The sequence below is a fragment of the Equus caballus genome, chromosome 1 (genome assembly GCF_041296265.1).
Source record: "Equus caballus isolate H_3958 breed thoroughbred chromosome 1, TB-T2T, whole genome shotgun sequence".
Lineage (NCBI taxonomy): Eukaryota > Metazoa > Chordata > Mammalia > Perissodactyla > Equidae > Equus > Equus caballus.
The window spans coordinates 117,253,675-117,266,073 of record NC_091684.1 but is presented as its reverse complement, the minus strand read 5'-3'; the positions used below and the strand labels follow the sequence as shown (position 1 = coordinate 117,266,073).

At 44.8% G+C, this 12,399-nt stretch overlaps 1 protein-coding gene across 11 annotated transcripts in view; it reads left to right on the top strand.

The window, feature by feature from the left end:
* ADAMTS17 (ADAM metallopeptidase with thrombospondin type 1 motif 17) overlaps window positions 1–12,399 on the top strand; it is a 338,494-nt gene that overhangs the window by 85,073 nt on the left and 241,022 nt on the right. For all 11 annotated transcript variants that reach the window (XM_023651365.2, XM_023651360.2, XM_023651364.2 and 8 more), the window contains exon 7: window positions 5,773–5,816. In XM_023651365.2, the coding sequence (XP_023507133.1) occupies window positions 5,773–5,816 (44 nt within the window). The remainder of the gene's footprint in view (window positions 1–5,772; window positions 5,817–12,399) is intronic.

Below are 12,399 nucleotides of genomic sequence, written 5' to 3'. Positions count from 1 at the left end.
CAGCTTAATCCAGTGTGACCTCATCTTAACTTGATTGCATCTGCAGTGACCCTCTTCCTAAATAAGATCACATTCACAGGTACAGGGCTTAGGACTTGGACTTTTTTTGGGGGGGACACAATTCAATCCACAACACATATAGATGTGACAATTTCATTTTTTCCCTGTGTCCCACACCTCTCTGAGAAATGCTGATTTTCTTTGGTTGCTTTGCTTCAGTAATATAAATAGAATGTGTTATGTGTTCATACGAAAATCCCCCATTAGAAAACATGCAGAAATGTTTCATGATAATTGAATCCATTAGATTAAAATACCAAAATTTTATTAGAGTGGCTGTGAATATATCAACTTGGAATTTTAAGGAATTTTTTTTTTTTAATTTAGGGAAACTACTTGCCAAGTTACATGCTTTCTTTTTCTCCGAGTTCAGAGGTGAAGTCGTGAAAGGGGACAGTTTACCTTGTCGTTAGCTTGGAGACAGCCTGCCCTTCTAAGAAGAGTTAAGACTGGTTTTGAGCCCAGAAAGCCTCCTTGATTGCATCTCTTGGGCTGCATACTACAAGCTCCTGGCCCACTGACATCCCAAAGGTAGCTTGCGAAGTTCTGTGACCTCAGCCTCAGGCATCAGGCAATGCAACTCCCTAGCCTGCCCCTCTTGAAAAACCCAGAACACGCACATTGCCACCGCCAAATACCAAACAGATGCCTCATCACTCCTGTCGATGATTCATCAGTTGCCATCCCCAAAGGGTTAAAGTGTGCTCTGTAGCGCACTGATCCCTGATGAGAACATCTACTGCTTCTACAGGATGTGATATGTATAATGGGACTTTTGAGAAGAGGTCTATTCAGTAATTCTGATTGCCTACAATACAGCTGGTGCACCACCAGGCACCAAGGACAAGAGACGAGCATGACCTGGTTCTTGCTTTGGATCTGGGTTTGCCCATCTCAGTGAGTGCTGGGAACCTCCAGGTACCACCTCCCCCAGCAGCTTTGGCCCCCACACTCCCTGGCCAGAGGCCGCCATGGCTCAAGTCGCTTTGAAATGGCTTTTGGAACCTCTGGGTCTTTCTGTAAAACACCCTGAGGACTGTGGTAGATTTGATTTGGGGAGCAGGCAGGAGTCCTTGGGAACCGTGTCTATGTGTGACTATAAATTAATGTGACTCGTTTTCCAAATGATAATTAGATAAAGTCTAAAGACTTTTACTAGAGAGGAGCTCTAAATAATATCATCTTTGGAATATGCAGCTAAACTTCTAAGGTCACTACTTTGAAAGTGCTTTGTATAAATACTATATAAAATATATAAATTCTGGTGTTTTGTTAAAAATAATAAGTTATTTCCTTCCTTGTCTGGGTGGAGAAAGCACTTTTTAAAGTGGTTTTGGTAAGGGAACGAATAGCCTTTTTTTCCAGAGGCAATAAATGTTACTGAAATTCATGTTGACAAAACTTCTGGATTAGCCCTTTTACAAAATGCCTTCGGCAGACATGAGTGACCCTCAGCCTGAGAATGCTGCCCATTAGGGTTTCTTTTCTTTTTCCTTTTCCTGCCTCCTAACAGCTTATTTACTACACTGCATAAAATGCATAAAAATATTCTTTTTTACATCTCACACCTATTAGGATGGCTACTATAAAAACAAAAAGCAGAAAATAACAAGTGTTGGCGAGGATGTGGAGACATTGGAACCCTTGTTCACTGTTGGTGGGAATGTAAAATGGTGCATCTGCTGTGGAAAACAGTATGGCAGTTCCTCAAAAAATTAAAAATAAAACTACCGTATGATCCAATTAATCCACTTCTGGATCTATACCCAAAAGAAGTGACAACAGAGTTTTGAAAAGATATTTTGTACACCTATCTTCATAGAAGCATTACTCATGATAGCTAGAAGGTGGAGGAAACTCAAGTGTCCATCGATGGAAGAATGGATAAACAAAATGTGGTGTCTAGATACAGTGGAATATTGTTCAGCCTTAAAAAGGAAGGAAATTCTGACACACTAAAACATGGATGAACCTTGGGGACATTATGCTGAATGAAATAAGCCAGTCACAAAACGACAAATCCTGTATGATTCTACTCATATGAGGTACCTAGAGTGTTCAAATTCATAGAAAGTAGAATGGTGGTTGCCAGGAGCTGAGGGGGGAAGGGAGTGGGCTGTTGTTTAATGGATATGGAGTTTCAGTTTTGCACAATGAGAAGAGTTCTGGAGATTGGGTGTACAGCAACGTGAATGTACTCAACACTGCTGAACCGTACACTGAAAAATGGTTAAGATGGTAGATTTTATGTGTATTTTACCACAATAAAAAATTTTAAGTGTTCTTTTTTAACTAAGCACATGGGGGGTGGTGCCTGATTGCAGGAGGGTGGTTCTGAGTGCAGGTGCTGGGGAGGGGATGTCTGGCGGCCTGGAAAAGCAAGATTTCTTCAGCTGCAGCCAGAGCTGATGCAAAGGCCTCCTGGATTGGACTGTACCTGCGGCCAGCCCAGGAGCCTGTGTTTTCTTTCTCCATTTCATGTTGACAGCTCATGAGCTACCTGAGCAATCATGATTCCTCTCACCTGCTGCTGTGGAGCTGCTGTGCTGAACAAATCGGTGGCCATCCCATCCTCTGGGTTCTCACAGATGTTAAATTGAAAACCTCCCACAAGGACAGGGAGGCAGCGTTGGAGTCAGGACTGGAAGCTGAGTTGGCCAAGAAGCATTGTTTAATAATTAGAGGTGGAGAGCTGCAATTCCCTAGGTTGGGTTAATAATGGGCTGATGTTTTTGCACGGAAATTGGGTGTGAGACAGCTGCTGCTCTCGAGAAGCAGTCCTTTCCTCCCAGAGTAATCTGAGCTGAGGGTCTAATCGGAGGCTGCACAGACCAGGCAGTGTTTAGGGGCCTGTGTCCCTGGGTCCTGGGACTGGGACTGGCTGCTGCAAGGGTCTGTTCTCTTTTCTTTTTTTTTTCCTTTGTGGGCTGCGGCTGAGCCTGAAAGTGTATTCTCCTGGACACCCACCAACCCTACAGATGGCCAGCTGTGGAGACGTGAGCATGACATCATGGTCCAGCAGAGGCTGCTGAGCCAGAAGCGGCAGAAGCTGGATTTCCAGCAGCTGTAGCTGTGTCTGGGGCTAAAAAGGACCTTTGAGTAGACTGAGTCTGGGGGCCACATAGGGCCCATACAGAGGACTGGTCTCCAGGCATTGTCAACACCTGGCAAAGCTTTATTGGCTCTGCATCTCCCCCAAAAGCCAGGAAAGGGGGATGCCCCCCCACACCCAGGTCTGCGCTCCCAGGAAACACCGGAACAAACATGCAGGACTGGCCAGGAGCTTGACTATGGGGATGCCTCCAGCTGTCCCTCAACCTTCCCCTCCCATGTAACTCCATCCAGCTCCCTAGGAACTGCTTTCCCTTGGACCTTCTGACCAAGGGGGCCTCTTGCAGGCCTTGCTCATAGTGAGAGCTCAGTGAGTATCTGAGGACCATAAAGTTCGTTTTTCCAGATCTACAAACACTGGGGAGAGTCACAACCACCAGTAAGCTTGCAGGGCACATTGAAAGTGGTCTGGAAATATATGTCAGTCGTTTAATAAAGGAGCCAGAATTTATTATACCCCAGCTGTAGGTCATGCACAGTACTAGCAAAGTTAGCTTGTGGGGCCCAGTGGAGAGTGAAAATGTGGGACTCCCATGTTCAAAAACTTAAGAATTTTAAGACAGTGATAGCACAGCATTAAGCCAGGTTGGGTGGTGGGGGGCTCCTAAGTGAGGAGCATGTGCGACTGCGCGGGTCAAACACCCACGAAGGCCACCCTGTTACAGAGATCTGCATAGTCTTCCTTCTCTTGAGGAACGAACAGTGGAACCTGAATGTACTTAGAGACTGGGGAGCTACCTCTGGACCCTGTTTTTGTTTTTTGCTTGTTTGTTTGTTTCATTCTCTAAACCAGCCCTGCAGCCCCTACGTATGGGTTTGGCGTGAGTTTGCAGTGGGAGCTGTATTACCTGGAGATGAAGCTGCTCCTGCAGGCAGATAGCTTACTTTTCCTTTTCTGAGAAAGGACCTTGAACAGGAAGAAGAGAGAAGACTTAAATTTTGGCTGACCTTTTTAAGCTGGGCCTCCCATTGAACTTGGCCCTCCGTGAGCTGACCATACCTCCTCCTTTTTCCTCAGGAGAAGCAACATGTGGCACCACAGGGTCCATCATTTGAGCCCACCTGTGTCCCTTCAGAGAGGCCATGGATGGGGGAACGCACAGCGCCCATCAGCCAACAGGGCTGTGCTGGCTTTCTCCGGGATGGCGGCCACTTCCGCCTGCTGAGTGGCACCATCTTCTCTTCTGTGGGGCTTCTGGCCGTGCGTGCTTTCTGCCTTTGCCCAGGCGAGGCAAAGGGATGAAGCTTTCAATATATTCAGATGCTCACACTGGAAAACCCTGGACCAAGGTCATGGGCCAGCCCTCTCTTTGTGTCAATGTGTGTGTGTGTGTGTCTCACCCAAAACATTCAAATGGGAAGAGTGTCAGATCAAGAATGTTGGACTGGGATTAGATACATAGCAGACTAGTGAGCATATTTATGTCCCTGATTTTCTTTGTTTGGTTTCGTCTCTGTCAGTGCTGCTTCCTTCCTGTTAATTAGTCTTCGAAAAGGTCATCTTTGACAGAAAAATCAATTCCTGAGGCTTCCTTTTTCAGCTTCTCATCATTGTCCCTAGTGTGAGAGGCAGGTCAGACCCTTCCCTGAGAACAGATTTTGACAGAGGGAAGGGGAGGGAGGTGTGGCCCATGTAGCACCTGCCACATAGTTTCACAACTTTGCTTAGTGCCAACCTCATCTAACTGGCCTCATCTGTCCTGGAAGATTTTTTTTTTAAATTAGAGGAGGTAGCTTCAGAATATGCCTTTTCAACCTGAAGCTGCACTTGAATGTGTTCAGAGAGCTGCAGGTGAGTGGGTGCTTTCTGCCGGCCCCCTGAGGGTTCTATGAGACGATGAGCTTGGGGCCCTCGGAGGAGCTGCCTCATCTGGGCCAGGCCACTACTCTCCTTACCCTGTGCCAGGAAGGGCACTGCCCCAGCTGGCACTCTGGTCATCTCCTGACTGTAGGAACTTATGGAAGGAGGCATAGGAATGCTCTGGCTTTGGAAAATAAGGGTCCAGACTCCTTGTTTTACACGTAAGAGGCCAGAGGGAGACCTGTGTACCCACAGAACTGGGACTGGACCGGGTATTAAGCATCTCTGCTGTCTCGTTTATCCATAGCCACACACCTGGGGGTCCTGGGGAGCTTTAAAGAGTCTAACTTGTAGAGATAACTTTTCTTTGTCTTCTTGTATAAGTGATACATAGTTGTTCTAGTATCTAAAACCAGTTGCTGCCCGAGATGCTTGGGGAAGTCAGTATGGTTTGATGATTTTGACTAGTAATTGTTTTTGATAAATGACTTGGCAAACGTTTTCCAAAACTTTTCCCGCTGTTGGAAGGAATCCTTCCAGCAACTGAGTGTTATGTATGGAATAGTTTATCTGTGAAAGGAGGGTCTTGTATGGAGCAACTCGGCCTACCCATTGGAAATGTGGTGGATGGGTTACTGTTGGCACACGCTGCTAGTGGTTATTTTTCACTATGACCTATGACCATTACAGCAGTAACATTGCTGTGGGCAGGACGACTAATCAAGATTAATTGACAGTGTTTCCTTCTCCTATTCTTGGGGGTACTGCATATCCCTGATTATGTCTTTTTTTTTTTTTAGGACAGATTTCTGCGTACACAAAGATGAACCCTGCGATACCGTTGGTAAGCTTAGAGTTAGAATAATAATCTAAGGGACTGATATATCTTCTGATAATCTGGAGACTTCTTGATAACACTTCCAGTCTGAAGGAGCTGTCCAGCTCTACAAGCTCTGTATTTTCTGTTGCCTCTTTTTTTTGTAAATTGAGTCTTTGAGTTTATTTTACTTCTTTTTCCCTGAAAAATTTTCAACTTTTTAATGTAAGAAGACATATCTGACAATGGGTTAATAAGGAAGATATGAAAAGTTAAACCAGTGGAGGAGCCACCAGGCTGCCCCAAAGTTACTATGGTTGGGGGCACATGTGGCTCTGAGCCTCTTGGTCACCAATGGAGGAGGCGGAGCATTCTGAGTTACACGATTGTCGTGAGACAGAAGCTCACTGGTTTATTTTTGTGCATGTGGATGATCTTTACCAAGTGTCCTGAGAAGTGAAGTATGATTGTGTGTAAGACTATCTCTTCCACCAGCCTTGGCACCAGGTTCGTCGCTTTCTGGTCCTCCAGACAGTGGTGATGCCAACATGCAGTGCTGGAAAACACATTTTCCTTCCTCTCCTTACCCCGCTCCTGTACCTTCTCCTTCTCCCCACCTTGCCCTTCACTTGCCATTTTCCTCTCTCTCCTATCCTCACTTATATCTGGCTTGCTCTTGACTTCTCATATGTTTCAAATTGGAACCCCTCTTTGAGTGTAGGAATAGGGTGCTTGGTTAACAGAGGAAACACCAAGAGGGTTTCCAGTTTTGTTTGCTATAGAACAAACCTTTATTCACCAGAAGGTTGAAATATTGCGTTGCCAAGAGCAAAATTCTAAATTAAATGTGCTTAGAATTATAGGTAAATTGAAGCAAAATAGTATAGGATTGAAAAATACGTATATTGTGGAATTCAAATGTTAAAATCCTGTGCTTCCATGGAGTCCTAGCAGTGGGTAATCCTGAGCCTTTGCTCTGGCTCCTCCCCTTACTAGTTGGGCAACCTTGGGTAAATCTTCATAATCCATAAAATGGTCATTTTGAACTAGGAGAATTATAAGGCACTTCAAAATCTAGTATAATGATAGCTAGCATTTCTGTCACATTTTAGAGTTTACAAAGTGATTTTTTATTTATTATATTTCATCAATCCTATAAACAAATCTGAGAGCTAGATATCAAAAACCAACCAACCCGTCAACCAATCTGTGCTTCATTATTTGGGGGCTGTCTCCACAATGGAATAACTGGACAAATGCAGTGTGAAATAGGCTTCCATGGAGGGATAGCTGACACACATCTCAGCCTGGTTGGGGCTGGAGAGGACTAGTACGTATTGGTCTCTGTCTATTGACAGAGCTGCCAAGGCATGTGCTATCCCAAAGGCTCACTGCTCTTTTGCAGTGTTCACAAAGTTGGCTTTGATGGCCACCGTACTTTTTCTTGGGAGGAGCCTCTGCTCTATGCTCCTCCTGTGCCCTCCGCTTGCCGCTGGGGAGGCACTGACCTGTCACATTGCCCTTGCCTTCATGTCTTTCCTGAAAGACTGCACTACACAGAGGACAGCTCTGGCTTTAACCTGTGTATCCTAGCCTTCAGCACCTGGCCCAGGGCTTGAGAGGCTCAGTCACCACTGTTGGTTGGTTGAATGAAGGAATGAAGAATGAATGCAGGTGAAGGAACTCTAGAGTTTCTGAACAATATGCATCTCACCACATGAGGTTTTTTTCATATGATTTAAAGCTGACTTTTTTCTTTTGAATAAATAACTTTCATATCTTCCATTAGTTGTGATTATGTACTGTATTTCAAGCCCTCTGTTCAAGAGCAGGCAGCTAGTTCTATCTTCTTTCCCTCTCTGAACCACATCTTAACTTATATTAGTCTGCTAGGGCTACCATAACAATACCACAGACTGATGGCTTAGACAATAGACATTTATTTCCTCACCGTTCAGGAGGCTGGAATTCCAAGATCAAGATGTCGGTAGGATTGATTTCTCCCTAGGCCCCTCTCTTTTGGCTTGCAGATGTCTGTCTTCTCCCTGTGTCTTCACGTGGTCTTCCCTCTGTGTTAATCTCTTCTTATAAGTACATTGGTCATATTGGATTAGGCTGCACTCTTATGACCTCAGTTACCCTTAATTAGCTTTTTAAAGGCCCTGTCTCCAAATACACTCACACGAGGGGCTAGGGCTTCACCTTATGAATCGGGGTTGGGCTGGGGTGGGGGGGGTGCACAATTCAATACATAACATTACTCATTTGACACTTAGCCACATATTCTTGGGGACATCTTATGTCCTCGTGTGGCCTCCTGGGTGGATATGTCTCATTTTCTAAACTTGAAAGTCTTTAGATGCCATGGACCAGGTGTACTGATTCTTTTTGTCATAGTGGTTCGCTCAGGGCTGAATTAGCCCCGGCTCCTGCTTCCCTATTGCATGCTCTTTCCAATACCTCTGTGATTTTCAGCATTTACAAAGAAACTGAATCCCCTCCTTAAAAACAACAAAAACAAAAGGCAGAAAACCTATGTGGTGTTTTATTAGTACACATTTGTTTTAATATGTCATAATTTACTTGTACATATTATCAAGTCAGTCCCTAAGAACAATGGATGATTTGATGAACATAAAATTTCGAAAGTTGGGGGTATAGCAGTCTTATAGCAGTCTCAACATCCAGTTTACTTCCGTATTTTTCTTACTTTTTATTTTGAAATTATTATAGAATCTCTGAAAGTTGCCAAAATAGTACAGAGAAGTCTCTTGTACCTATCACCCAGCTTCCTCCAATGGTACCATCTTATGTAACTATAGTGTATTTCGAATACTGGGAAATTGATTGGCAGAATGCAATGAACTAGACTACAGATCTTACTCAGGTTTCACTGGTTTTTGCATGAACTCATTTTTGTGTGTTTTCACCTATAGTTCAGTGACATTTTATCACGTGCATAGATTCATCCAACCACCATGACAGTCAAGAGCAAAACTGGTCCCTCACCTTCAGGCCACTCCCTCTGGCTGCCCTTGTAGAGTCTCCCCCTCACTCCCTTTCCCGGGCCCCTTGCAACCACTTATCTGTATTCCGTCTCTATAGTTTTGTCATTCTAGCATCCAGTTTATTTTTGTACTTTGTTTTGATTCCATAGAATGGAAAAATAATCTGAATCAAACAGATATGTGGTTGTCAATGCTAAGAGATTTTGAACAGCTGCCTTCAAATCTCAGGATCCAGCTCTAGCAAGAGGGGCCGTGTCCTGAGTTCTGCAGAAAATGAGATAATCTGGTACCTTGAAATAACTAGGAAAGCTTGGGGGCTGCCAGTGTTTCAGAATTTAGTATATAATAGTGTTTTTTATTTGTTTTCTTGTTTTAATTAGGGCATAACTTCCACAGAGTAAAGAGTGTGGTTTTTTAACATAGAAGTTACTGTCTTAACCAGTTTTTAATTTTTATTTATTTATTTATTTATTTGGCTGAGGAAGATTAACCCCAAGCTAACATCTGTTGCCAATCTTGCTCTCTTTTTGCTTGAGGAAGATTAGCCCTGAGCTAACATCTGTGCCAGTCTTCCTCCATTTTATATGTGGGTCGCCACCACTGCATGGCTGACCAGTGGTGCAGGTCTGCACCTGGGATCCAAATCCATGAACCTGTGCGTGAGCAGAACATACCGAACTTAACCAGTACATCACGGGGCTGGCCCCCCATCTTAACCATTTTTAAGTGAACAGCTCAGTGACGTTAAGTACTCCCATGTTGTTGTGCAATCGTAGTAGTGGAACCGCTACTCAGATTAAGATATGGAATGTTTTCAGCCCTCTCTAAGGTTCCTTCGTGCCGCCTCCCTGTCAATACATCACCAAAGGTAACCCACTGTTGTAAATGTTTTAATTACTATTTTAAAAATAGTTTAAAATAGATTGCAGGGTTAAATTTGAACAACTTATTTGAAGAACCTCTGAGGTACTGGGTGGAGTTCGGGCTTCTGTGAAAAATACTTTTCCTGTACCCTGCCCGGTCTGCCTTAGCCCATCTCGTCAGATGGATGCCTGATTGTGAGGAACAAGCAAAAAGGGCATTTTTCAGATGCAGGGCTGCCACGAGGTTGGAGGACCTGGTTGGAACACAGGCAGCACCCCAGGTGGCTCCAGATGGTGAGGCTACATACACCACGCAGAGGTCAGTGACAAGACCTCTTCCCTCTCAGCCAGCTACCTGTCACCAGCTCCTGGTTCTGAGTCCTGCCCTCAGTCATGTGGCCTGCCCACCTACCCCCACTGCAAGGGGGTGAGGGAGGCTCTGGTCCTGTGGGCTTCCATAGGGGAGGCAACAGTACTTCCCACAGGAACGTCTGTGGGGGGTCTCCAAAGGGGTTGGTGTGCTTTAGCCAGGGAGGAGGGATGCTGGACAGTCCTGAATGACCAATGTCCACTACACCCTTGACCTTTCAGTAAAGATTGAGGCACAAGAAGCCAACATGTTCTCAGGTTTACCATGTCTTCACATTATAAGGGGTCCTGCTGACATAGGCAAGGGGGAGCTTCCCTGGCCTTCATTCTAAGGTGGTCCTGAACCCTGAGGGGGAGCAGCCTCACCAAGCTCCTCCACACTGGGTGGGGCTTGATGGCACAGGTAATGAACTCACTTTTTAAAAAATCACACCTGAGGGACCCTCCCTTGAGCCTCTGCTGGGCCACTATGGAAGGAGAAAGGATGGCACCACAGGGGTTCTGCTGATCCCCACCTTGGAGGAGGACACAGGAGAAAAGGCGACTCTTAAGGCAGAAGAATCTGGCAAAATAGGCTTCATCCCTCACAGAAGCGTCTGCCCCCTCACCGAGTGGTCCCCACTTTGCACATTTCACACCCTGCCTTTGTGAGGTGTAGGCTTTGTCTCTGTTGAATTGCTTCATCCTGTGTGATTTGCTCTCCTGCCACTGTGCTGATGGAGAAGCTGTCATAGGCGAGGAGCAGGTGAAAGAGGTGAGACCCTTGGAAGCCTTTGCTGGCCCTTTGCATCCCTCTTGCCCACACACACACCTCTGGGCCTCTCACTGGGTGGTGGCCTGAGCAGGCACTTCTCCCCACAGCCTGGCTGACCAGACATGTCTTATACACATCAGATATGTGAGTGACGTGGGGCGTTTGTCCTGCTCCTACCCTTGACTGTAAGCTGAGCTGTGATGATTCTTTTTTTGGCAGCCTAATTCAAGCTTTATGAAGTTAGTTTTAATGTTGGGATTTATTTTTTCTCTTCACTTGGTCTAATAATGTTTTTTAATTAATGAAAAATCCTTGCTTTTCCTCCCCCACTAGAGGGATGTGATAATCCTGCACAAAGGAAATGGAAATGTTCTGCGGCCCTGTGAACTGTTTTACACACAAGGCCAGGGAGATGCCGCCTAGGGGTTCCTGTTTCAGGCCCATCGTGAGTCCATGGAAGGAAAATGTGCTAGGGACCCAGCAAGCGGTGAGGGAGAGTGGAGCTATGTGTTGTAATGCTGCACCTGTTGGGTTTTTATTAATTGAATGTGTCAAGGAAGAAGAGAAATTGTGAACTATGTGATGTCATAATTTAGAACTCTGGCAAGAAACTCATGCCACTTTTTATGTATAAAGACAAACATACCAAAATTTATACTTTATCCCCTCCTGTCAGTCATCCTGGAGGACCATTTGCTTATCCAGTCCTGGTGCCACTGCTGAAAAAGTGTGTAGACCCCAGTGGAACTGCCTTCAGAGGGGGCATTCATTTTGTATTTTGTGGTGTTGGTCTTCATTTTGTGAGATTAGTTTTGAATTGCAGAGGTGTCAAAGGTTCTATCTGCTGAATGAGGCTGGAAAGTACTGTTTGAGGTCAGAATACAAAAGTTTTACTAGTAAGACTAAGCTTTGGGTTTCTTAGTTTCTGAAGGCTTTCCTGTTTATTCGTTTTGCTTTATTTTGTTATCCTCTGTGACCTTACAGAAGTCAAGTTTCAATTTTCCTCCAAAATTGTTGGTTAGAAGTAGTTTCAGATGATTGCCTCTGAGAGGAAATTACCCCGCTGAGTGAACAAGTTCTGATGTCTCAGTCTCCTTACCTTGCAACCCTACTTCGTGTTGGGCATAGTGCCTGCTGCTTACCTTTCAGGCTTGTCCACGCTGTGTCTTTTGTGTCTACTCTGAGAAGCTTGCAGAGGAGAAGACTTAACAGTCGAGGACACATTGGTCATCCCAAATCAGACAACCTGAGAGCTTCAATAAATTCATCTGTTTGTCAGAAGTTATATGGGAATTTATAATTATGCTCTTGACCATGTTCTGTGACTTGAGAGGTTTTATGAAAGGTTTCAATTTGCGGATTCAAATATGCATGTGTCTAGCAATCAGGGGTTTAGGCTGTTGGGCAAGCGCTGCTTTTGTCATCATGTGATTAAAAAAAAAATAGGCCATCCCCTTAGGCAAGTTGGGAAAGTTGCATTCTATCAATGTTAGGGCTTTGCTTCCCACAAATTCAGTTTGGATTTCTCAGCTAATCAAGTTGCTGGGAAAGCTAAAAAGTATATACTTCAGTAAACCAGCTTCTTTCACCTGTTCAGCTTTAAACATAGTTAGAAA